The following is a 24,640-nucleotide window of genomic DNA, read 5'->3' on the forward strand; positions in this document are numbered from 1 at the left end:
TCGAGGTTCCAAGCGAGCTGAGGCGGTACCAAGAGGTGGCGTGAAAACGCTGCAGGCCACCGATTGGTCAGAGCAACGCGTTTCATGCGGCGTCGCTATGGCGACCAGCTACACTGACGGGGGTACTATCTGCAGTGGAAAAACGAAGGACCTGGTACCAAAAGCGAGTCGAATCGAGTCGAGTCGAGCCGGTACCATGCGGTGGAAAAGCGGCTTTAGATATGCTCCTGCAGCTTCTCTCTCTCTCTCTCTCTCACACACACACACACACACACACACATGCGCACACACACAGACACATCCCTCCTTTGTTTCATTCATCAGCCTTTCATTCAATCATTGGCTATGACGCTATTTTTTTTTTTTTTTAATCCATGCAGCAGAGTGGCTTGACTTAAACTTTATGAGTGCAATACAGGGAAGCTATTATGGATCTTTAAAAACATGTTGAATTAAGAGGAGCTGATGCCCAAGATAACACTATATCAATGAAAAAAAAAACTATATTTTTTTTACAAGACTGGGGGGAAATCTTTTGATGGTAATGTGTTTGAGTGCTTCATCTGAGTGGTGTATTTTTTTTCCAGTTCAGCCTCGGCTGATTTGCTTACCATCAACTTGCAACACAAAAAGGTAGCCAGGATTCTAACCCTTGGATTCCAGGCCCCTGTCGGTAAAAACCTCGGCTCGGGCAGTAGCCCTCAGCTTCTAGCTTCTAGAAAATTACGCAACGCCATAAGCCCATTATTTGAAAGAGTGAATTTACAAGAGTCTTTTTCCCCCCCTCTCTCCTCTTTAGGCAATTTGCCTGTGTTTTGAGGACAGAGACGGAAAGAAGGAGGGAGGGAGGGAGACGGTGACCAAAAGGGGGCGTGGCTCGCGGCGGCACTCCGGAGATTAGCTATTTAAAGCTAAAGCGCTACGTGCGCGGGGAAAATCTTTTCCATGTTGTCACTGCTCACGGCGACACCGCGCGCACACTCGCTGACATCCCAGTCGCGACTACTATAGCCAGAGAGGAGATCGATACGTTGATTATTATCAGTAAACAGCAGCGTTCAAAACAGACTAACCTGCGGCAACAGAGAAACGAAGACAGGAGTTTTTACTGGAGCAGCAGAACATCTGAATAAGGACTCAGAAACTATATAAACCGTAACAACATTTGATCGTGTTCTACTGTATTCTGCATCAGGTAGGTGTTTTTCTTTCAAAACAACCACAAAACTTTAAAACCAAAAATATGTTAATTATGTCTTAGTGCAGTAAGAAATCCGCAATGCCAGAGAGCATTGCTTTTCTTATTGTGCTGCAAGACGTACAGTTGGATTGGAACTACGATACGTGCTTCTCTGCACGAGGAGGTCAAGTTATGGAGATGTAAAATTAAAGTAGCCTAAATTAATTTGAAAAAGAGTAAATAATAATAATAATCATTTCCAAACGGATGGGATACAGCTAGATGATTTTTGGGGAGGGGGACTGTTCGATGTTTTGCAAAAGGAGCTCGTTTCTGAGTTTGACGTTGATTGAATGGGCGCACACGGAGGGCAAGGCAAACAGTATAAAGTTTGTTCTTGACTACGCAGGTGGGCGTGCAATGGCACAGTAGCTTACATTCATATTCGATTACAAGTAATGAATAAACATTCACGGAGCAGCCACGTCTGTCCTGGAACCTCAATATAACGATATTAAAACAATAGTAGCCGCGCTGAACTGTGCAAATTTTACAATTTAATATTTTCTGTGACGGAGTACCCGCTTTCTGTTTTTACAACGGTCCAGTACAGTTAAACGCCAAGGGTTCTCCTACTTGCTTCCAATAACCGATTGACTTTCGACTCCTCTAACACCATATTAATGGCACGGACTGTTAAATATAACCCACTTTTCGAAGAAATTGTAGGCTATATGTTGTGGATTAACTACGGCGCTAGCACCCTGCTTGTTTTCAGTATAGGTCTACGGTAAATTGTTCCCAGTTAGACGATCTGTAGTGCGCTATCGACGACAGTGCGCCGTTTATATCGATTTACAACAACAAATCGTTAAGCGTTTATTGGGCTGCTTATTTGCGAGCGCGCGCACCAGCGAGGATATACGCCGTGGGATATACATAGCTCCTTTGACTTGTCCCGATTCATCCCGATAAGCGCATAGAGCTAGACGACTGACATAACGCGTCTCCCCTACGGGGGAGAGGAGGAGGAGGAGGAGAGGGGCGTGATTCCATGTGCGCAGAAAGAAAAAAAAACAACAATTTTAATGCCCTTTAACATTTTTTCGACGATTTATTTAAAGGGCGTTCCCAAGTAAACTGACTATGAACTTTTCAAGTAGGCTTGCATTCGGTCGATTTTGTATTTATTCCGGGGGTGGGTGGGTGGGTTGGGGCGGGTCACAGGACCATTACAGTATGCCACCAGGTCTCGCCGTGTTTGCCTTGGCCCAGAGCCTAGCTATGAAGCCAATGTAATCTAAGTGGGCATGGTACCACATGTTCACACCACTCAAGTCCCCCCCCCCGGCCTTGCTATGTCACCTCCTGCCAGCTGTCGGACAAGTGAAAGGGTCCGTTAATTGCAGTCTCTTTGCGCAGTCAGTACAAGACACCGTTTTTCTTCCAGTATAAAATCAATTTCATACTGACGCATCACATATTGTGGAGGAGTAAATGAAGGGCCACTCTGAAATGGATTTATCATGGGAACACGTCTACTAATACTACAAAAAAAAAAAGAAAGTTGAAGGATATGGTTGAAAAAAGAGCACATTATGTGTGTAGGCATATTAAGATAATGTTAAGTATAGCTCGGTCGTCGTCAACTGATTGTTGTGCCTTTGAAAATGGTAAAGATTCCAGTAAATTTATTGAATTATGGTTTGGGATTGGGGGGGGTGGAGGGTCAGGGCTTTGGACCGCCAGATGGAAAATATGCAAGTCTGCTACAGGTCAGTCCATGTTGAGCAAACCCCCCCCCCCCCCCAAAAAAAAAAAAAAATTGAAATGCTGCAATCATGCACAGTGGGGCACAGTAAAAACATTGCAGGAAAGTTTGGGGAGCCACTTGTGGCATGTATCGGGTTGTTTTCGAGTGGTCGAGAAAAACGGACTGCACTACCCAGAATACTTAAAGACTACTGCTTCATTCCATGAATGTTTGAAGCACAATGCTTCAACACAAGCCTCCTTCAGTGTGCACAATGCGTAAAAAAAAAAAATAATGAAAAAAATGGTTTAAGTGTTGGAGCGATTGCTGTCTTTTTCTGAACCATTTATTGGCCGAAAGCATTCAGCACCCGGCTATTATTCGATAGGTTTGAACTGAGCATGCTTTCGTTGTCTGCTGTTTTTGAGTGACCAGCACAACTTCCAAAATCCCATTTGGAATTGAACACATCCAGTTCACAGGCACTGGGTCGACACAGAGCCCTTGGGTCTCCCTGCCGTTCGAGCCACACTGCTTTTGTTTCGTTTTTTTTTTTCTTCTTCTTCTTCTCTCCTCCTCCGTACGTGCGGAGCGTTTCATTCCGGTTTTTTGGCCCGGCCCGCTGGCTGTGGGGCACTGGACGGTGCCAAACGATCCCGGCAGCAGAAGCTGAAATTCCTCACTGCTGTCCTGGACACCTATTAGGCAGAGGGGTGGGGGGGGGGGGGAGCGTGGGAGACACAGGAGACATTAATACACAAACTGTTTATCCTTGCTCCACTGCACTGGCTTGCAGTAACTTTGCAAGTACAATGTGTGCTGTATCTCTCTCTCTCTCTCTCTCTGTGCACTGGCAAACCACAATACTCAGCCCTAATGAGTACTTAGTAACTTATTTATTTATTTATTTAGACTAAAAATCGCCATACTAGAAGAAACTTACTGGAACTCAACAGTATTTTTATCTGATCATACAGAGAAAATTATTCATCTCATTTAAAAAAATAAAACAACTTTTTTTTTTTTTTTAAGTGCAAACATTATACAGCAGAGAACATTTAGTTAAGCACTCAAAAACCAAACCTGCATCCTGGTCAACAGCCCAGCCAAGATTCAGACGCAAGTTTAGGAAGCAAGTCACACCCAGAAAACAACAAGAACAAGCAAACATGAAAACATATCCGAATATATATATTGGAACGTTCTCATTAAAAGCCGAACCATCCATTTACGGAGCCAGTGGTCACGTGACGTCAAAATGGATTGTGTCTGTGACTCAAAAGTGACACTCAGAGGACAAAGTCGTCGGGCTACGTACTGACCTATGTCTGACCGTCAAGCGTAATTCCACGTAAAGCCGGGCACCCACCGCACGCGTATCGGCCGCGAGCGCACTACGCGCGTATTACGCGCGTAACTGAAGCGTAGTTGAAGTACTGTTATTACAACGGCAGCGGGCGACGTCGTCTCCACCAGATGCGAACGCGTCGCGTACCGGCTGCGAAGCTCGCGCGACACAAGCGACCTGAAGCGTAGTTTTTCGCTTCTGTTCTATTTTTTCGGCTTGTCGCGCGTCACGTTGGCCTGTTTATACACAGAAATATGCTCTAAAATGCTAGGTATACATGCTCTGATTTATATTTCATTCTTATATTACTGGGGGTGTGTCCCTAGTTACCTCCCAGATATTTTTTAAGCAGCTAAAAAAAAATACAAGCCTTTTCGTTTTGTAAAAATAAATAAATAACTGGAACCTGGGGAAAGGCAAACTTAGTTTCGCTGTCTTATTTTGCGGAGGGGGTGGGGTAAATTTGAAAATACACCACAGAAAGACGTAGCCTATCGCACTTGTACTTCAAAGCTTCCGGTGTTCATGGCGTTGTGGTGTTCATATCCCTTCAAGATTAAACTGTTACTGTCTTTTTCATGATTAGCTGATTTTACTAAATCTGATCATATAAATGTTTTGACGTGAATGACAAGACAACACAGGAATTCCCAATGGTTAATTACGGATTATTTATTATTATTATGATCATTACATATTCTTCGTGAAATTGGCACGCTTGTTGACCAAGCAAATAAATTAATACAGTTTGAGATTGATTGTTATGCAGGCTACGTTGCGATTTAAGTTTATGGTAATTCTTGAAAGCGTTTGCTTTCTCACGTATTTACGAGGTAACGAAATATTACCAAATTAACAGAATGAAAAAGGTCTCTCACCAAGTATTCACTTAACCCATAATCAAAAGTCCTGAACAAACGTGAAATACACGATGTAAGCCCACTGCAGACTGCGAGAGCTACTGGGAATATATAGCTTTTACGCAAGCCTTTGCGCGACACAAACGGAACCAGTGGAGACACCCTACGCGTCGCGTCGTGCTGCTTCGCCCTGCTGTTTACGCGACGCTTACGCGACGCGTGCGGTGGGTGCCCGGCGTAAGGCTCCGACAGTCTGCGCGCGTTTACACACAACTGACGTCCGTTATAGGATTAAAAGGGATGCGGCGGGCATTGCTTTGTTCTGCGTCGCGCTCAAATGAAGCTTAACGACACTGAACTAATTGTCCCGGAGACTGGAACAAATTTGATTAAGACCTTAACCCTTCACAGCCAGACGAGCTTGCGGATAACCGAGATCGCTGTTTCAGGGCTCTGCCGCGCGCGCAGAAAGTATCCCGAAACATCTCTGTAAACATGAGTTAAATTCTACGCTTTAACTTTGCCTCTGTGCAGTCAAGGCTTGTAGCAGAGAGGGAAACTTGATTTTTTTCCCTCATAGGTTTTACATTTGCGGTTTTCTGATTAAGAGCACAAACATTTTTTTTTTCTGAAGGAGTGTCTGTTGACATGGATTTTGTCAAGCCAGCAAAACTTTGCTGCATCGTGCTGTTGTTCACGTACATAGCAGAGCGACCAAAAACCACAGCCTAGCAGAAAGAAAAAAGAAAACAGGAAAAATAAAAATATACAAATGCTGTTATTATGTTAATATATATCTTTAAAGGCAGGAAGAAAAGGCTGTGTCATAACTGAACATTCATCTTTTGGTTGGAGCCTCAAAACATTAAACAGAGCAATTTAATTTGGTTATAAAATAACCAGGCAAATTGAATTTAAATGAACGTCACATAGCTTCAGTCAAAATTGAAATGCTTACACTGTGCCAAAGTGCCGACTGTGCATTCTTCTCAATATCTTTCTCATCTTCTCTACATACCCTACATACCTTTCTTTCAACTGTTCCCTTATGCTTTCTTCCTTCCTCTCCCCTTCTCTCCATTATTCCACATCTCCTTTCTCCACTTCCCTCGCTCCAGTCCTCTACGGCCTTCATCCTCACCTCTCCGTCTCGCTTTCCCCCCACCCGCGTTCACTTCCTCTCCTCCACACCTCCCTTTTCATTCCATCCAAATGCATCACCCCATTTCTCCGGGCTCCCCGGCCTCCCCCCCCCCCCCGTACGTAAAAATGCGCTCCTCACATCGGTCTCTCCTCCTCTTCCTCCCGCAGTTCTCCCCTGAGCTTCATGGGTGTGAAGGTCCTGCAGTGCTTTCCCTGGTACAGGCGCTGCAAAGAGAGGAACAAGGGGAGACAGAGCCTCCCGGAGGCAGGTGAGGGAACTGCGGCCTGGGGCAAATACACGGAGGCCGTCGGGGGGGTTAAAGGGCCAGGCTGGGGCATCATCTGACATCGAGGGTCAGCTGGCCTCTCAAGATACAATAGCAAATAAGAGCCCGCTTACTGCTTGTAAAACTGGCCACGCAACATTTCTGTATTCAAATATCACGCATTTGACTGTGAGGTGCAGCCGTGATGGGAACACTGTGAAACCGGGGAGAGGGCTTTGTGCAATAACATACCGTGAGGATCCCGAAAATTTATTTTCGCTTTGGTTTTTCTCCCCTCTCCACCCGACCCGCAGCACCCGTCAGGGAGACGAAGCCCCGCCTGTCCTCCTCGGCCTCCTGGGGGAGCGAGGGGGAGGTCGGCAGCGGCACGGGCGTGTACTTCTCCCAGAAGGCCCGGGTCTCGTTCAGGCACCAGATGGACAGCAACATCAACGCCATCGACGCCACCTACTGACCCCGCCCCCCCCCGCGCAACCCACCCCGGGCCCCCCTCGGCCCCACCCAAAATGACATTTCATTAACCGCCAGGAGATAGTTGGGGGGGGCAAAGCAAGAAGTAGTGTTTACATCATTACCAACAAGTGCATTCTTTTCTCCTTATTCGTTTCTTTTTTATTTATCTTTTCTGACTTTTGTGTCTCAAGTTTGGCTGCGAGCTAATGCTGTCTTTTTTTTAAATACAGAGATCTGGGAGCTTATAATACCCGTTTGACCTGTTCTGTCAACAAAACATCATTTTAAATTACATTTCACCTTCTAGGAGGTAAACAACCATACCTGAAAAAAAAAAAAAAAAAAAAAAACCTAATCTTAAATCTGTGCATTAGGTGTCTGTACACGAGGACATTTACATAATCGTGCAGAGGTGCATGCAAGACGAAAACACCTTCTTTGGCCCAATTTCACCTTCACGGCTTTTTGATGCAGGCAGTGACTGAACTGAAGAACAGGCACAGAGGACGGGTAGAACAGGGTATTTTATCGCCCAAACCGATGTTTGGACCCGTTCTTCTCAAGGGTTCCTAAACTCAATCCACTGAAAGGGTTGCAATAAATCATTTAACCTCCTTTATGATCCAGTCGTCAGAATCATGGCCGTGATTCAAGTGCTGTTTAATATGCGTACATTTATTTTTGTAGCTAGGCTCGTAGCTAAGGGGACGTAAATGCTAAAGGGCTAACAAGCTTCTGCAAACATTTCTTTTCTTTTCTTTTTTTTAAGCACCTGGTCAATGCAATGTGTACTGAAGCAACGTTTTACAAAGCTGTTTCACTTAACAGTAGTGTTAGCTATTTTGGTCCAAGTGAACTTCACTTAACTTTTGGCTCCATTAACAATCTATTGCACTCCATTCTGATAATGGAGATTCATTTGGTCAGAAATAATTTGGAAGAGCATCTTAATCTTTTACACCAGCAAGGATGGTTAAAATCCCTATGAACCATACCCCCCAAAAAAACAAAATAAAACTGACCACCTGATTGTGTTACAATGCCAATAGCCTAATAAAATGGACTCGAAAATTAAGCTGAGTAGTGAGAAAAATGTATATTTTTATAAAGCGCATTCTAAAATGTTTTATCAACCGGAAATACTCCTGAATTGTTACTGGCCACTCTCATTGTAAATACTTTTTGTGTTGTAATGTAACGATAAAATGTGCTAACCAAACAATAATAAAACAATGCTGAAGGAGTCATTTCTGAGTAAAGTAGTTCCAGATTGGCTGTCTGGTCTTGCACACGGGACACACTCAGGCTTTGATTGGCCGAAATGACATGACACATTCCGGAAGACCAGTGACATCCGCGCTGGACACAGGAAGAAATGGAAAATAGTCAACTAGCCTCACCCTTTCTGTCCAGATATTCCAACTCTCCCTCATCCCCTCTTCTGGATTTCATCTCCAATCATTTCTGGTCATGCCTCCCATTGTTTTGTTTTTTTTTAATTTTCTTTTTCCAGTGCAATACAACACAACTGATCCATAAAATGCACAGGAAGGATATGAGAGGAAACAGCAACAGTCAAATTTTCCAGAATTTCCCTCAAATATTCCAAATGGTGCACAATTAAGTAAATCCAATAAGAACATTACACGTGAAAATTCAACACATTTTTTTATTTTTTTATGAGTACCATTGTTTTATCGTGAACAACTCCAACATGACGGCACCGCCTTCTAGGAGAAGTGATCACCACAATGGTGAGAGAGCAGCCCTCATATTGAAAAGCTCTAATGTTTTCATAAAGATGACAAATCGTTCTGATATTTCTACATGTATTTACATGTTATTTCCCTTTTGAAACATGTTCTGTAATTGAGAAATACTGTATAAGCACGTATTAGGAATTGCAAAACTGCCTGCTGTCTAACCAGTCTGACGAGTGTACTTAGACACCAAACGCAAAGGAATAATACTGATATCAAAAAGAAACTGAGTTTATGAAGGCACACACACACGCGCACACACACACACACACACACAGAGTACACAGTAGTTACACCGAACATGTTCGTAATGGAATACTGTATAAGCACGATTAGGAATTGCAAAACTGCCGCGCAACCAGTCTGACGATGTACTAGACACCAACCAAAGGAATAATATATATCAAAACAAACACAGTTTTTGAACACACACACACACACACACAGAGTGACACATAGTTACACACACACGCATGCGCGCACACGCACACACACACACACAGTGACACACAGTTACACACACACACACACACACAGTTGACCTTGGTACGTTTCCTCGGGGCACTACGGGGTTCTAAGCGGAGTTGCTGGGATTTTGATCGGGCGCTTGGAGGGGCAACCCTTGGGAGTCCCGACGGGAGGAGCGCCGGGGTCCTGACACCGGGAGCTCCAGCAGGGTCTGGACGGTCTGGGCGATCCGAGTCAGGCCTTCGTCTTCCAGGATCTGCTGGGGAGCACACAGGGACTCCTGGGGAAAGAGAGGAGGGGCGTTAGGATCGGCCACTAGGCTAATGCACACAGCACTCCACTCGACGTCCTCACACACACACACACACACACACACACTCAGGATTCAAAGTAGTGCTGTTTGTCAGGCCACTCAGGAAATTCTTCTGCTCCTACACTCCCTGTTTTACAATACCTGTGGGGCCGTACATTATAAACTAGCCAATGTGTGGCATTCCAGACTTTCAAAGTCTGATTGCAGCGTCAAAGCCAGGTTTCTCCATCCCTTCCATGTGCCTCTTTGTGCCAGGTCAGGCCTTAACCGAGATGGCGTTAATTCAGGTTTTGTCGCACCGCATTGAGTTTTCCTTGCATCAGTAAATGCAGAAGTAATTACAGAACTGGCTCATTTCATGCATGCACACGCACAATGCTCCTAATTTTTCCAAGTTAACGGGCCACATTGTCAAATCACATGCAGCGACCAACGTCAAAATACCTGCTTTAACTGCAGTTTAGCTGGCTTAACCTCAGCACACCCACACCCAAAAGCATGGGTCTAAACATGGCCAGGGTCTCCCACTGGACTGGGACACCTCCAACAGCAGGGAAGGACAGTGGAATTATGACTGGGGCTTCTGCAGCTGTCATGCCACTTGTGCTTCCGGGCACTTCATTGGTAGAACTACACTCTCTATGGCGGAACCTCACTCTATGGTGAAACCCCACTTTGTGAACACATGCACAGGCCAACAAGCACAACGCAACAAAGAGTCACCCAATCAAATGACATTATCCAACAGAAAAACAACAAAAAAAAAAACACCTTCATTCCAAAGGAGCAGGAAAGTAAAAATGGCGGTCAGGGGAAGGGAGCAAGCAGGACAAAAAGGTGAGAAGGAGAGCTACGGATCAGTTGTGTGTGACACCACCACACCCCAGCCAAGCATGCAGGTGTATCGGAGCAAGCAGTTCAGAAACTTACCTCCTCCACACAGACACACCGCAGCACGTAAGCTAGAACGTTAAGGCTGTTAAGGTTTATTTAAAAAGAAAATACAACACACACAGTTAAAATATAAGGACTGCATAAATATCTTCAAATGTCATATACACTTTGGCGACATGCATCTTGAAAAGAGAAAGAGAGGAAGAATTCACAATTGAGAGACAGAGAGAGGGAGGGTAGAGAGAAAAGAGATGTGTGCGTGTGGGTGTGTGTGTGTTAGAGAGAGAGAGAGAAAGAGAGAGAGGAGGGAAGGAGAAAGGGAGGAAGGAAATTGGAAAAACATGACAAATGCACTCAAAAAACCTATAATTTCACACATGCACAGGGCAATAATTAAAGGTGCTGAAAGTGATGTTTGCCCTCACTCAAAACAGTGGTAATACCCCACGCCTATATAATTACCTCACAGTGTAATTATCTCTAAAAAAATCAAAAAAAAATCACAGTCATTAGAAATAAAGACAACAACAAATAACAACACTGGGCATGATCAGAGTTTCTTTTTTAATCATTTCTTTACAGTAGAAGAAACTATATACTCATTTTTTTAAATATATAGGTATAAATATTACAAAATACATCCGTTTTTTTTTGTTTGTTTAATCTATTGAAATCGGACTTGAATGTTTCTCTGCGTTAGTTGATGCGATTGCCAGTCCCACTTGCTTATGAAACGCGTTAAAGACGCGTTGGTCTTTAACTGCTGATTGAATAAAAATAAAAAAAACAACTTAATTTACAGTCAACGTGCTAAAAGTACGTAACAGAACAGGAAAGGAAACAAACATTTAAATGATCCCTTGTGATATTATTTCCCATAAGTGTCAGATGGCAAGGAGATGATTCTCTACAAAAAAAAAAAAACAGCAGACATTTTCTTTCCCATAAAATGGTGAGATTTGTTCATGTTGGTGAAGATGGCGAAAATATTCAATTAAGGAAAACAAGGTACTCCAAAAGCCCTTAAGAAGTTCCTGACCATGGAGACAAAATCTCTAAAAAAGGGCAAAACATTTTTTTGTATAAACCAGCCCTCTTTAAAATGGAACTCTTGAATACAAGATGTACCGGAAAAATGACCTTGTATTTCAGTCAAAGAACTGCTTCTATCACACAGCTTAATTTAGAGGTAAATCTGAAGACAAACTTTGATACAATTCTGTTCGATAAGGCCACACAGTCTTATATACATTCAACTGCTTCTTTTGAAAAGACACTTGTGCACTCGCACCCATTTCTATCAACGGGCCCAACCTTCACACTGAAATGATCTCTCAAAGGGGTAAGACACAAAACTCCTTTATGATAGACCTGTGTGTGTGTGTGTGCGCGTGTGTGTACGCGTGTGTGTGCACGAGTGAGTTTGCGCCATACATACAATACATACATAGAGCACACAGAAGTTGTTGGTTCTGTATAGTGCATTTATCATCAAACTGCTGAAAACAGCGACTATATCAGAATTTTGCTTGACAAATGTCTGTTTGACAAAACATTTTTAGAAAAATGTGTCATTTCGTTATCATTTTTTTTTAACGAGAGTAAACATCAATCAATCATAGGAGCGTATTTTTATTAATTATTCTGGGTCTTGCATCTTCGCATTAAGATCGTGGGCTCAAAAAGATGTTTAGCCTCAACAAAACTACCCACTTCAGATATCATGAATTTCACACACTGGGACGCCTTGTCAAATTTACTAGAGATGGGAAAAGTGAGTCCACGCACAGGGCTACTTCACCCTGGTTGTGCTACTGATTCCATACAACACTAAATGACTGAAATTTATTCAAAACAAACCAAGACCCCTGGCTGCTACAGAACAGCGTGTCCTCTGGCTAATCTCAGGACATCGTGAATAGAGCAGTTACCTCAACTGCCTAGTCTGGCCAGGGCTGTTGGTTCATAGGGCTCAGATTTTCCCATCATAATAATATTTTTTATATTATATATATATATATATACACACACACACATATATCTTTTTTTTTTTTAACTATCACAGCTCAAGTTTCTACCTTTCCCCCCTCCCCACTCGTAGCAAATAAATAAAAAAGGAAATAACTTAATTAGGCGTTTACATTGAAACAAATATGAAGGGATTTTTCAGCTGGTCTGGATAACAAACAGGAAAAAAAAAAAGGAAAAGAAAAAGGAACATCAAATCAAGTCAATAAAAGCGTAGAAACATTTCTGTACCGTCTGATTGCAACAGGAAGCATTAAGACAGCTGCCCAAACGCTGCCCCCTGCTGGTCACAGTCAACATTGAAGAGATGAAACATTTAAAATGCCTCGGTTGTAACAGTCAAACATCGTTTTCAAACAGGGACCGCACAGGCACGCCAGGCACTTTTGTCTGCCACAATCACGTAACTGTCTGTGGTTTCGACCCCTTTTAAGAACACCAGTTACTGCAAAATGCCCCTCGGAACATGAAAATAAACCTTACAGTACATAATCCTGATTGTGGTATCGAATTGTCTGACGTACATGGCCGGCATACTCAGATCACCTGGTGCCATTCTGTGGAAGCCAATAAGGAGGCCCCATATTTCAGTTAACCTGGCCAACTTCCCTGCCTCAACACTGCCCCCTGGTGGTTATGTAAGGGGAAAAACTACATGTAGTTTTTGAAGCGCCCTTTTTTTTTTTTTTTTTTAAAGAGAAAATTCAGAGCTTGAAATTTTAGATTATAGTGCATCATATTCTACTTGATAGCGTTGCCCTAACTGAAGGTTATATAAGGCCATTCAGAAGATGTAGTGTGACGGGCGTCAGCCATTCTGCAGTTGAAACTCTGCTGCAGTGCGCTACGTGTAATGAGTAACCGGTGGCACAACAGTACGGATATTCATTCGTCGTTATGGTGACACGAAGCGAGAAGCCGGAGTGAGCTGATATACGCGCCTGTGGTTCAGGGTCCAGTCAGCGTCGTCCGCTGCTGCGCATCAGGAAACCGGTGAGCACACGCACAGCCTACGCGCGCGGCGCACACAGCGTCCTAGCGGTCGTACCTCTCCTGTCCAGAGCTTATACGCTGAGGGTAGCTCTGCAGATCATAGTAACAGCGCGGCGTGAGCTAGCACGTGTGTGTGTGGATCCATACAGGGGAGTGTGTGAGACTGACAGACCACAGACAAGTGCTGGGAGTGTATGTACGTGTGTGTGTGTGTGTGTAAGTATGTGTGTGTGCGTGTGTGTGCGCATGTGGCTGTGTGTGTGTGTGTGTGTGTGTGTGTGTATGTACGTGTGTGCGTGAATGTGTGTGTGTGTGTGAGTGTGTGTGCGCTTGGGTATATGTGGGGACGTGGGGGCACGTGTATATATCAGCATGTGTGTGTGAGTGCGTGTGTGTGTGTGTGTGTGCGTGCATGTGGGGACATGTATATCAGTGTGCTTGTGTGTATATATCAGCGTGTATGTGTGTGAGTGCGTGTGTGTGTGTGTGTATGTGGGGACGTGGGGCATGTGTATATATCAGCGTGTGTGTGTGTATATCAGTGTGTAAATCAGTGTGCATGTGTGTGTATATGAGTGCGTGTGTGTATATCAGCATGTGCGCGTGCGTATATATCAGTGTGTGTGTGTGCGTATATATCAGCATGTGCGCGTGCGTATATATCAGTGTGTGTGTGTGTGTGTGTGTGTGTATATCAGCATGTGCGCGTGCGTATATATCAGTGTGCATACGCGCGTGAGTCAGTGTGCGCGGTACGCTAGGCAGTGAGCTGGGAGTACAGCAGGTAGAGCAGAGCCATGGCCAGGAAGTAGAAGAGCAGGAAACCGGGAGAGAGCGGCGAGCAGGGAGGAGGGGGCGGAGTCTCCCGTCGCAGCAATGCCTCCACGGTGCCAATCACAGCGGGCAGCTTACAGCTCAGCACATCGGAGGACAGACACAGGTCCGCCTGAGGGGCACAGGGGCGGGACGGGACGGGACGGGGGCAGGGGCGGGATGGGGACGGGGGGGTCACAGATGATAGAGATAACAAGTGATGAAGAGATGAGGGGAGAGATGGATATAAAAGCCATTAAAAAAGGGACAAACATGGAGGAAAAAAACAGGGGGAGGGGCATGGCGGCGAGGGCAGGATGGGGATGGAGGGAGGGGGGATCACAGACGACAGAGAGACAGATGTGGTATGAGAACGAGTGATGAACAGATGAGGGGAGAGATAGATGTAAAAGCCAATAGAAGGGACAAACAGGGCGGAGAGACAGGGGGAGGGGGCGGGGGGGGGAGGCAGAGACAAAAACAGGAGGCAACACGGTGAGCTCAAAGCACATCGGCGAACAGACAAACAGCAACAACAACAACAACAACAACAACAACAACACAGGTTAATGCATCCACAGCGTCTGTGAACGGAGGCAAGCTGGAGCTCTGTTTCTGCTGAAAACCAAACCCACTTCAGATAAACAGCATACCAATTCACAAAAACAAAATAAATAAATTAAAAAAAAAAAACCACACTCATTTCACACAAGGACGCAAATTACATAAGAAAAAATGTTTTACTCAACCACACAGGGCCCAAAAGCAATTTTGAAAAGTCATTTGTGGTTTTCCGCTTGTGCAGAAACTAAACAACAACCTCCCCCAGCTGATCTCTGTTCACAACTGCAGAAAATGGAAAGAAAGCCCTTATACTGGTATTCAATCAAACTCCGCTGTTCTGCCCATATTCAAACCTCACAACACCGGTATTCAATCCAACTTTACTGTTCTGCCCATATTCAAACCTCACAACACTGGTATTCAATCCAACTTTACTGTTGTGCCAATATTCAAACCTCACAACACTGGTATTCAATCCAACTTTACTGTTCTGCCAATATTCAAACCTCACAACACTGGTATTCAATCCAACTTTACTGTTCTGCCCATATTCAAACCTCACAACACTGGTATTCAATCCAACTTTACTGTTCTGCCAATATTCAAACCTCACAATACTGGTATTCAATCCAACTTTACTGTTCTGCCAATATTCAAACCTCACATGGCACGAAAGGCTCAAACTGACACTCAGAGCTCTGAAGTGTTGTGAAGTGACTTTAAAGACGTATTCCTGAAGCAAAGCTCACTTTGGCGCATGTGAAACTACAATTCAAACTTAGATCAAGAAAGCTGCCGACTAAGATAAACATTTTCGGCTGGAATGGGAAATCAGAACCGTGTCCAGAAATGAGTACGAGCATTTGTTTATAGGGGAGAGCGCCAAGGCCTTTCAGGAACAGCCAAACTGACAGAACGCTTGCAAACTGCGGAGCGTACTCCTCATAAAACACCATCGCCAAGCCTGAACGAGCCTGTACTGGACCACTGACAGCAAGCACCTGTACACATGACTCAAGTTCACCCAACGCACCCCTGAGTACAGACCTTCTGACACATCACAGGGTTTTAAACCCCAATCAGCACCCACCGAGTACAGACCTTCTGCCATCACAGACACCAACCAGTACAGACTACACAGGACTTACCCAACCACCCCGAGTACAGACCTTCTGACACATCAAAGGGTTTACACCAAGCAACACACCCTGAGTACAGACCTTCTGACACATCACAGGACTTACCCAACGCACCTGAGTACAGACCTTCTGACACATCAAAGGGTTTACCCAACGCACCCCCGAGTACAGACCTTCTGACACATCACAGGGTTTACCCAACACACCCCTGAGTACAGACCTTCTGACACATCACAGGACTTACCCAACGCACCCCTGAGTACAGACCTTCTGACACATCAAAGGGTTTACCCAACACACCCGAGTACAGACCTTCTGACACATCACAGGGTTTACCCAACGCACCCGAGTACAGACCTTCTGACACATCACAGGACTTACCCAACACGCACCTGAGTACAGACCTGACACAACATCCATCGAACTCTCGCACTTTTCATTCAACTCATTTACAGTAACGGGGATTTTCGGGGTTGTGACAAGTGGGGACACATCCTGGACGGTAAGGTCTCACGCAGGGGTCATCCTGCGTTATTCATTCACCTATTTCCCCCTTTCCCCTTTTCTTTCCCCCCACCCCTGCTGTGGTGCTCGCAGATTTTGGCACTGGTGCACGCCAAGGATTTCTCCATGCAGGAAAAACCCCGAGCAGGTCTGGGCTGATGGTGGATTCTAAAATATTCTTTAACTCGATCCGGTGGATGTGGAAGTCCAGCGGTCCCAGCTTGAGAGAGAGAGAGCAGGTACGGGACGTCCCGTTAAAGAACTCAACTCCGGAGGGGTCCAGTGGGTAAGGAACTGGGCTTGTAACCGAAAGGTTGCAGGTTCGATTCCCGGTTAGGACACTGCCGTTTTACTCTTGAGCAAGGTACTTAACCGGAATTGCTTCAGTATATATCCAGCTGTATAAATAGATGTAGAGTAAATGCTGTGTAAAAAGTTGTGTAAGTCGCTCTGGATAAGAGCGTCTGCTAAATGCCTGTAATGTAATGTAATGTAATGTAACTTAAGGAAAAACGCGGGCGCTCTGCCAGGTTTAAGCAGAGGCGCCAGGACATCCGGGAAGCGGCAGTCAGGCGGGAGTTTATGGGACCCAATCGATCCCGGGTCCTCCGTGTAAATGGACTGATGCGTTAAAAAACGAAGACTGCGTGCCGTCTGCCGAGCAGAGCAGCTCATTATGATCCGTCATTACCCACGTCCACCCCGAGGACGCCTTGGTCGAGCGGCTTTTTAAAGACCGAGGCTCTTCGTGAGGGCCGTGGTTCTCCTCTGACTGTGGACGCGGACACGTGCGTGACCTTGATAAGCGCATGCCATTCTTCAGCATAAAGCCCCCCTGTGTAACACTATAGCCCCCCAGAGCCCCCCCCCCCCCGCCCGACAGCTGCAGTACTGCTAAACAGGCCCATGCATGGTGTTATTCCGTCCGTCTGTGTCCGTCTGTCCGTCTCTGTCTGTCTGCGTCAGCCCTGCGTTTGACTGCCTGCGCAGCTCAGCTGGTGCATTGTGGGACGCGGTCTGGAAAAAGGACTGCTGCCCACAGCGCGTGCTCTCCAAAAAACTGACGGCAGCTGCGGGACGGTCATACTCCACACAGAACAAAAAAGGAAAACGTGATATGAAAAGTAAAAAAAAAAAACAAACGAAATAAAAAACATTAAGCAGAGAAGACGCATGTAAGGCCATAAGAAATGGGGGGGGGGGGGGGGGGGCGGGGGGGCGTTACCTCCGGCACTCCCAGCTTGCGGCACGCGGTGATGAAGTTCTCCACGTTCAGACGGCACTTGGCGCCACTCAGCTTTGGCTGAAAGGGTCAGACACAGAGGAGACGGGATGGTAAATGGTAAATGGACTGCATTTATATAGCGCTTTTATCCAAAGCGCTTTACAATTGATGCCTCTCATTCGCCAGAGCAGTTAGGGGTTAGGGGTTAGGTGTCTTGCTCAAGGACACTTCGACATGCCCAGGGCGGGGTTTGAACCAGACAATCGGTCTTACCTCCTGAGCTATGTCGCCCCACATGTGATGCAGATGAGAGCCAGTATCAGAGCAGAGTTCACCGGCCAGCTCCCCCCCCCGTCTGCCTTAACCACCCAGCTTATCCGAGTCCAGAACGATATCAGCAGAGATCGGCTTTTATGAGAGCAATATGGAAACAGATGCCCTCTAACCAGGCTCTATATTCGTGCAGTCACACGGGCTTCCTGTTCCATATCGAAACCTGACTGTGTCACAGGTCACTGCTTATTTTATGAGGCCAATTTAGAATTCTCCAGCATGGACGTCATTAGTTGATTGCCCTTTTATTTCTATCTTCCTGTTTGTTGTCACCGCTGAACTAAGCTAGCTCTTATTAGCCAATGCGCCCTTTTGTGCTCTGCAAACATACAGTAACCCCAATGAATGCTGGTGCAAGGCTGAAACGAGTTTATATTTCTGCCTTTTTTTATACCAAGCGTATAAAAATACCCCCCCCCCCCCCAGTCACAGTGTGAGCTGTGGCCAGGAATCGGCGTCAGCCGAGAGGTAAGCGATGACTCACCACGGCCGGGGAGGGGACGTGGATGATTGACACGGACCGAGGCCGCACGTGATTGGCCAGCTGGCAGAGGATCGTGCCATTGGACAGCGCCTCTCCCAGGTCATCCGGCAAAGTCAACTTGAGCCGGGACTCCAGAGTCTAGGAGAGGAGGAGAAAAGCACCTGATTTAGAACTACAGGTAGAGCACAGGTAGAGCAGGAGAGACAGTGAATGAATAGATAAAGAGTGAGGGAGGAGAGAGGGACAGAGAGAGGAAAGAAAAGACAGAATGAGAGGAGAGAGAGAGAGAGAGAGATGGGGGTACCTTTCTCAGCTGCGATACGTCCTGCCTCTCCTCTCGGGGGGAGCGTAGTGAGGGGCGGGACTCGCTGCGTCCCATCTCCGACAGACAGTGCACAGAGCCTGGGGAACAGAGGACGCGTCCAATCAGCACTGACCGAGAAAGACGACAGACACACGGACGCAGACACAAACAACTAATGGACAGAAGGACAGAGACAGAGAACGAGAAAGCAGAAAGACAGACCAGATGCAATATGAAATGCAACTACTCATGTAAAACACAATGTAAACTAACTTCCGCTGAATAAGCCTATTTAAACCCGCTCCTCTTAAGATAAAAGTTAAGACAGACATGCCTCTCAGACACACGTACCGGAGGCTAAGACAGACAGACAGGCCTGTCTCAGACACACGTACCGGAGGCTAAGACAGACAGACAGGCCTGTCTCAGACACACATACCGGAGGCTAAGACAGACAGGCCTGTCTCAGACACACGTACCGGAGGCTAAGACAGACAGACAGCCCTGTCTCAGACACACTACGAGGCTAAGACAGACAGACAGGCCTGTCTCAGACACGACTACGAGGCTAAGACAGACAGACAGGCCTGTCTCAGACACATGTACCGGAGGCTAAGACAGACAGACATGCCTGTCTCAGACACACGTACCGGAGGCTAAGACAGACAGACAGGCCTGTCTCAGACACATGTACCGGAGGCTAAGACAGACAGACATGCCTGTCTCAGACACACGTACCGGAGGCTAAGACAGACAGACAGGCCTGTCTCAGACGCATGTACTGGAGGCTAAGACAGACACGCCTCTCAGACAAACATACCAGAGGCTAAGACAGACAGACAGGCCTGTCTCAGACACACGTACCGAAGGCTAAGACAGACAGACATGCCTGTCTCAGATGCATGTACCGGAGGCTAAGACAGACAGACAGGCCTGTCTCAGACACACATACCGGAGGCTAAGACAGACAGGCCTGTCTCAGACACACGTACCAGAGGCTAAGACAGACAGACATGCCTGTCTCAGACACACGTACCGGAGGCTAAGACAGACAGACAGGCCTGTCTCAGACACACGTACCGGAGGCTAAGACAGACAGACAGGCCTGTCTCAGACACACGTACCGGAGGCTAAGACAGACAGACAGGCCTGTCTCAGACACACGTACCGGAGGCTAAGACAGACAAACAGGCCTGTCTCAGACATACGTACTGGAGGCTAAGACAGACAGGCAGGCCTGTCTCAGACACACGTACCGGAGGTCTTGACGTTGCAGCGCGAGGAGGCTCGGAACAGGAAGCTGCTGGGCTTCTGGGCTTGTCCAGGGGGGGAAGAAGCTTTTGGCGAAAGGGGCGTGTCTGTAAACAAATATCACATCAAACTTTTACCTCTGTGCACACAAGCAAATGTAAACACACAAGTTGTTAGTGTCTGGAATGAGTACTTGTTGCCTGTTGTTTGTGTCTACAATGAGTACTTGTTGCCTGTTGTTTAAAACGGTTGCCTGTTGTTAGTGTCTGAAATGAGTACTGGTTGCCGGGTGTTTAAAATGGTTGCCTGTTGTTTGTGTCTGAAATGAGTACTTGTTGCCGGTTGTTTAAAATGGTTGCCTGTTGTTAGTGTCTGAAATGAGTATTTGTCGCTCTGTGTTGTAAAATGGTTGTTGTTGGTAGTTCTGAAGTACAGTACTGTCGCACTGTTTTAAATGGTTCCTTGTTGTGTCTGAAATGAGTACTTGTCGTCTGTTGTTTAAAATGGTTGTCTGTTGGTAGTTTCTGAAGTAAGTACTTGTCGCCTGTTGTTTAAATGGTTGCCTGTTGTTAGTGTCTGAAATGAGTACTTGTTGCCTGTTGTTTAAAATGGTTGCCTGTTGTTAGTGTCTGAAATGAGTACTTGTCGTCTGTTGTTTAAAATGGTTGCCTGTTGTTAGTGTCTGAAATGAGTACTTGCTGCCGGTTGTTGCCTGAAATTCGTACCTGTTCTGCTGTTGGAGCGTTGGGGGGCGGAGGGGTGGGACGTATGGGCATCACTCTGAGGCAGTCCACACAGAGAGGAGGGGTAAGCAGGACAAGGGCGCCAAACAACAACCGTTTTAGTAAACGTCCACCTTACAGTCTAGGGGGACAACTGGCACGGCGATTAGACTTGACCTCAAGCCAGTCGGCTGTGAGCTCAGACGTGAAGTTATAAATCACTGAGTCAGGTGAATTAACGGAAAGATAATTCAGAAATAGAAATGTCACGTGACTGCGTAAGATTAAGGTGAAAAATGCATTTGGGAGGGGCTGACCGTGGATCTCTGCCGCAAGCCATTGGAGGTGCTGTCTGAGGATCCACCACTGGGGGGAGATAGAGAGCAGACTCTGAGGGAAAACGCGCCGGAAGGTTCCGCAGGCTGCTCATCACAGCTCACTGACTTCACCGACTGCCTGAGCGCATGCAGGCACACGTGCGCGCACATGCGCACACACCCGTACGTACACACGCGCACCCGCACACACTGCAACACAACACCATCTTTCTCGCATACGCCGCAGAAGCGCGGTGGTCTGTGTCTCACAGGCGCACACAGGAACACACAAACACTGCGTCAAAAGAACCACCGGCACATCTTCCATGCAAGAACCACAAAAGCTTGAGCGTCACCTTTATACATGCACAGACACACAACAGACACACACAAACACAATTAAAAAGGTTACCCTGTGCTACTTCCTGCCTGCGACGCCACTGCCGCAGCGGAACTTGTTTTCGATGCTTTCGCCAAACTGGAGGATTAGAAGATAGGAAGAGAAAAAATAAAGACAAAACGCGAGAAGCACAGAAGAAGCACGGGCGACTGAAGATGAAGATGAGATGAGGAGCAGGAGGCACAGCGAGAGCTTTGCAGGCGCAGGCCGTGAGCTCCAGGCTCCGACCCCCCCACACGCACGCCTGACTCATTGCGCTTCCGGTGGGTCTGAGGGAGGAAAACCATCAGTGCTGCTAATTTACCCACAATCCCCCCACAGAGTCCCTGGCACTCGCTCACACTCGCCTGTCCCCCCCCCTCCCCCACCCCACATCAGAGATGATGAAATAAACTGATCACAGATTAAAGTAGGCAAAAAAAAAACAGGCATTTACACTGCTTTGCATGTAGTCCTTTACCAAATATATTTTCCGCAGCAACAAGTCTCAAATTATTCATGCAAACGCACCGAAGAGCAGCAAATGGCAGCTGGATGAGAACGGAGACACAGGAAGTGACAGCAGAGGGTGTGAGAACCGAGTGAACTCTACTGTAAGGAGTCAGTGGACATCCTTTGCCAAAACAGATACGGGATTGAAAGCCCATTGGGACATGGAGTCGCAAACTATTTTGAATGCATCCCCAGTGTCTGTGTACGCATCTGTCTTTGTGTAATGGTGAACAGCATCCGATTTCAGTCCGGAAAAGATCCACTAACGTCTCCCCTGAAGGACATCGTCAGGGACAAGTTTTTCCAAAGTCACTACTACTATGAGGGTGGATTAGCAACTAAAATATATGACAGGTTTCTGCACACTAGTGAAACTGTTCTCAAATCTTTGAAGGATTTAGGATTTATGAAGGAAGCTGAATTGATTTCCTTTAAAAATCTCCCTCTCGTTTTTTCTCTCCTCAATCCGTCTGTCTCTCCCTTTTCCGCTGTCTCTTTCTCACCCTGTCCATCTGTCAGTCATTTGTGGCTCTATCCCTTGTCCCAAATAGCTTTGTCTCCCAGTCAGTGATCTGCCTGTGTCTGTCTATCCGTCTGTCTATCTGTCACTCTCTGTCTCTCAGTCAGTACTGATGTTCTGTGTGACTCTGTGACTCTGTGACTCTGGTTGGGACTCGGATCTGTGACTCTGGTGACTCTGGACCGGACTGTCTCCGTGACTCTGCGACTCTGCGGTTCAAACTCTGTGACTCTCTGACTCTGTGACTCACGCTCCATCCCTGCCCTTCTCCCTCTGCTGCTGCTGGGCCCTCTCTCTCTCCTGCCAGATCAGCAGGGTCCCGGGACGCCTCCGCTCCTCCAGGGTGGGGCTGGACGGGAGGGGGCTCGTCCTCGAGTCGCCCGCCTCGCCCCCCACGGAAAATCTGGGAGGGGAGGAAAGAGGGGGATGAGAAAAGAAAGAGGAGGGGATGGGAGGCGGAAAACCGTCAAGATGTAACACACAGGGTGTGAACTGGCGACGCTGAAATGCACTGATTGATGTGGCACAGCAGTTACAGGACTGGAGTCTGCAACCCAGACTCATTAATATCAAACAGGGTTTAAAAAAAAAAAAAAAAAACGTAATTAAATGTAATTTAAAAGTTAAGCTGAATAAACTGGTTACACAACTGCACATAATGAGAGAGAGAGAGAGAGAGAGAGGCAAGCAAGTCACACGCAAAATAGATCATACCACAGCGCACAGGGCAGATCCCTAAAAGAGGCTGTAAACGGGACGGATGAGCTCTGTCCAAAAACAGGACAGGCCCTGGCTGATCTGCTCTGCTCCAGGACAGGTGCAGAGACCATTTACAGTGTGACAGCCAGGAAAGTGGGGGGGGGTAGAAATCCCAGGGTATTGACTTTTCCCAGCCATTCAGGAACACACAATATTGAAAAAAATGGGGGGGACCTTTAGAAGGGAAAATTAAAAAAGGGGGAAAAAATTGATTCACACGGACTATGCAAATAATGTTCAGGGGCCTAGCAACCACCCACTTAATCAAAAAGAGAAACCCTCACAGAAACTGAGACTCATGTTTGCTAAACATGCACACGCACACTCATACTCGCACTCGCACACAGTCTGAGACCGTGAGAAGTGTGTGTGTGTGTGTGTGTAAAGTGTGTGTGAGAGACACACTCACCGGACGTTAAGAGACGACTCAGGGCTGTGTGATGGGACGGCACTTTCTTTCTTATCCTGAGAGGAAAACGCATCAGTCAGCAACACCCGCCACAGCACAGTAAATACAGCACTGGGAAAGAGCGCAGTGTGTCCTCCTGACCTGCGGAGGCGCTGTGACCGGGAGGCAGGGCGGCTCCTCCTCCTCCTCTTCCGTGACGCTGCTGTCGATGAAATCCACCTGCTCCACCTCTCCGTTCACTACTGAGAGAAAGAAAAGGAAAAAAATGAAGACAAGAACAGGAACGGGAGGAGATACACAAATGCCGATACTTCAGGGAAATAACTCCTGGCTGAGGTGACCTACAGGCGTATGTTCCTGCGTAGGTGAGCAGACTGAATGACTGTCTGCAGACAGAAACCAAACACTACGATGAGTCAGAGAATGATGAAACCGACCCACTCGCCTCCACACCCTTCCCCCCCTGGCGCCTATGAACTTTTTGCTTTTGGTTTCTTTGTTGTCCTGCCCCAACCTCGAGGCCCAATCTCTGCTGAATCTCCAGCGCGTGCCCCGTCCTCACCTCTGTCCGGGAGCGGGTCCTTCTCCCCCTCCTCCCGCAGGTTCCTTCTGTCCCGGGACAGCTCCGCCATCCGCATGGAGAGCTCAGAGAAGTCATCTGCAGACTGGGGGGGGGGGTAAAAAGACCATCCGAATATGAGCCACAACCGGTACTGCTGACTGCGCCCGTGAAACCTGTACATAAAGCTTCAACCGCCATCGACAAAATGGGATTTCAAGGCATCGTGTTCCTGTGATTCACAAAGGCCTTAGGCTTTGATCCTCTGACAAAGCAGCCAGTTCACGCTGAGATTTAACAACGCACAAAACACAACAGAGGAATCCCGGTCCACTGGAAAGCCGCAATACAGGCTGTGCTGAAAA

The 24,640-nt window shown here is 46.7% G+C and overlaps 2 protein-coding genes and 1 long non-coding RNA gene across 7 annotated transcripts in view; 2 read left to right on the top strand and 1 right to left on the bottom strand.

Moving 5' to 3' along the window:
- The first annotated feature begins 906 nt into the window (after positions 1-906).
- si:ch211-237l4.6 (uncharacterized protein LOC446130 homolog) lies at positions 907-8,271 on the top strand. The gene is made up of 3 exons (XM_064325646.1): positions 907-1,195; positions 6,453-6,553; positions 6,865-8,271. Exons 2-3 carry the CDS (start codon positions 6,469-6,471, stop codon positions 7,023-7,025), a joined length of 246 nt encoding a protein of 81 aa, XP_064181716.1. The 5' UTR covers positions 907-1,195; positions 6,453-6,468; the 3' UTR covers positions 7,026-8,271.
- Positions 8,272-9,196: 925 nt separating this feature from the next.
- Positions 9,197-24,640, bottom strand: part of lrch4 (leucine-rich repeats and calponin homology (CH) domain containing 4) — a 44,220-nt gene continuing 28,776 nt past the window's right edge. Inside the window, exons 8-19 of one of the 5 annotated variants that reach the window (XM_064325643.1) lie at positions 24,279-24,381; positions 23,858-23,955; positions 23,717-23,772; positions 22,799-22,951; positions 21,549-21,614; positions 21,137-21,185; positions 20,823-20,877; positions 20,103-20,204; positions 18,847-18,944; positions 18,543-18,680; positions 17,726-17,803; positions 9,197-9,532 (exon numbers count right to left, since the gene is read on the bottom strand). In XM_064325643.1, the coding sequence (XP_064181713.1) occupies positions 9,359-9,532; positions 17,726-17,803; positions 18,543-18,680; positions 18,847-18,944; positions 20,103-20,204; positions 20,823-20,877; positions 21,137-21,185; positions 21,549-21,614; positions 22,799-22,951; positions 23,717-23,772; positions 23,858-23,955; positions 24,279-24,381 (1,170 nt within the window). In that variant the 3' untranslated portion in view covers positions 9,197-9,358. Of the gene's footprint in view, positions 9,533-11,004; positions 14,427-17,725; positions 17,804-18,542; positions 18,681-18,846; positions 18,945-20,102; positions 20,205-20,822; positions 20,878-21,136; positions 21,186-21,548; positions 21,615-22,798; positions 22,952-23,716; positions 23,773-23,857; positions 23,959-24,278; positions 24,382-24,640 lie in introns of those variants that run through there. The other 4 variants (XM_064325640.1, XM_064325639.1, XM_064325638.1 and 1 more) reach the window with 4 other exon arrangements.
- Positions 10,573-10,925, top strand: LOC135249934 (uncharacterized). Its single transcript, XR_010328830.1, has 2 exons — positions 10,573-10,712; positions 10,758-10,925. It is a non-coding gene; the product is annotated as an uncharacterized LOC135249934 (long non-coding RNA).

Source organism: Anguilla rostrata, chromosome 3 (genome assembly GCF_018555375.3).
Source record: "Anguilla rostrata isolate EN2019 chromosome 3, ASM1855537v3, whole genome shotgun sequence".
Classification (NCBI taxonomy): domain Eukaryota; kingdom Metazoa; phylum Chordata; class Actinopteri; order Anguilliformes; family Anguillidae; genus Anguilla; species Anguilla rostrata.

Excerpts from the sequence above, each read along its gene's own strand:
- si:ch211-237l4.6 (XM_064325646.1), top strand. The coding sequence starts at position 6,469 with ATGGGTGTGAAGGTCCTGCAGTGCTTTCCCTGGTACAGGCGCTGCAAA. Across the intron at positions 6,554-6,864 it reads ACAGAGCCTCCCGGAGGCAG|CACCCGTCAGGGAGACGAAG; the intron begins GTGAGGGAACTG and ends CCCGACCCGCAG.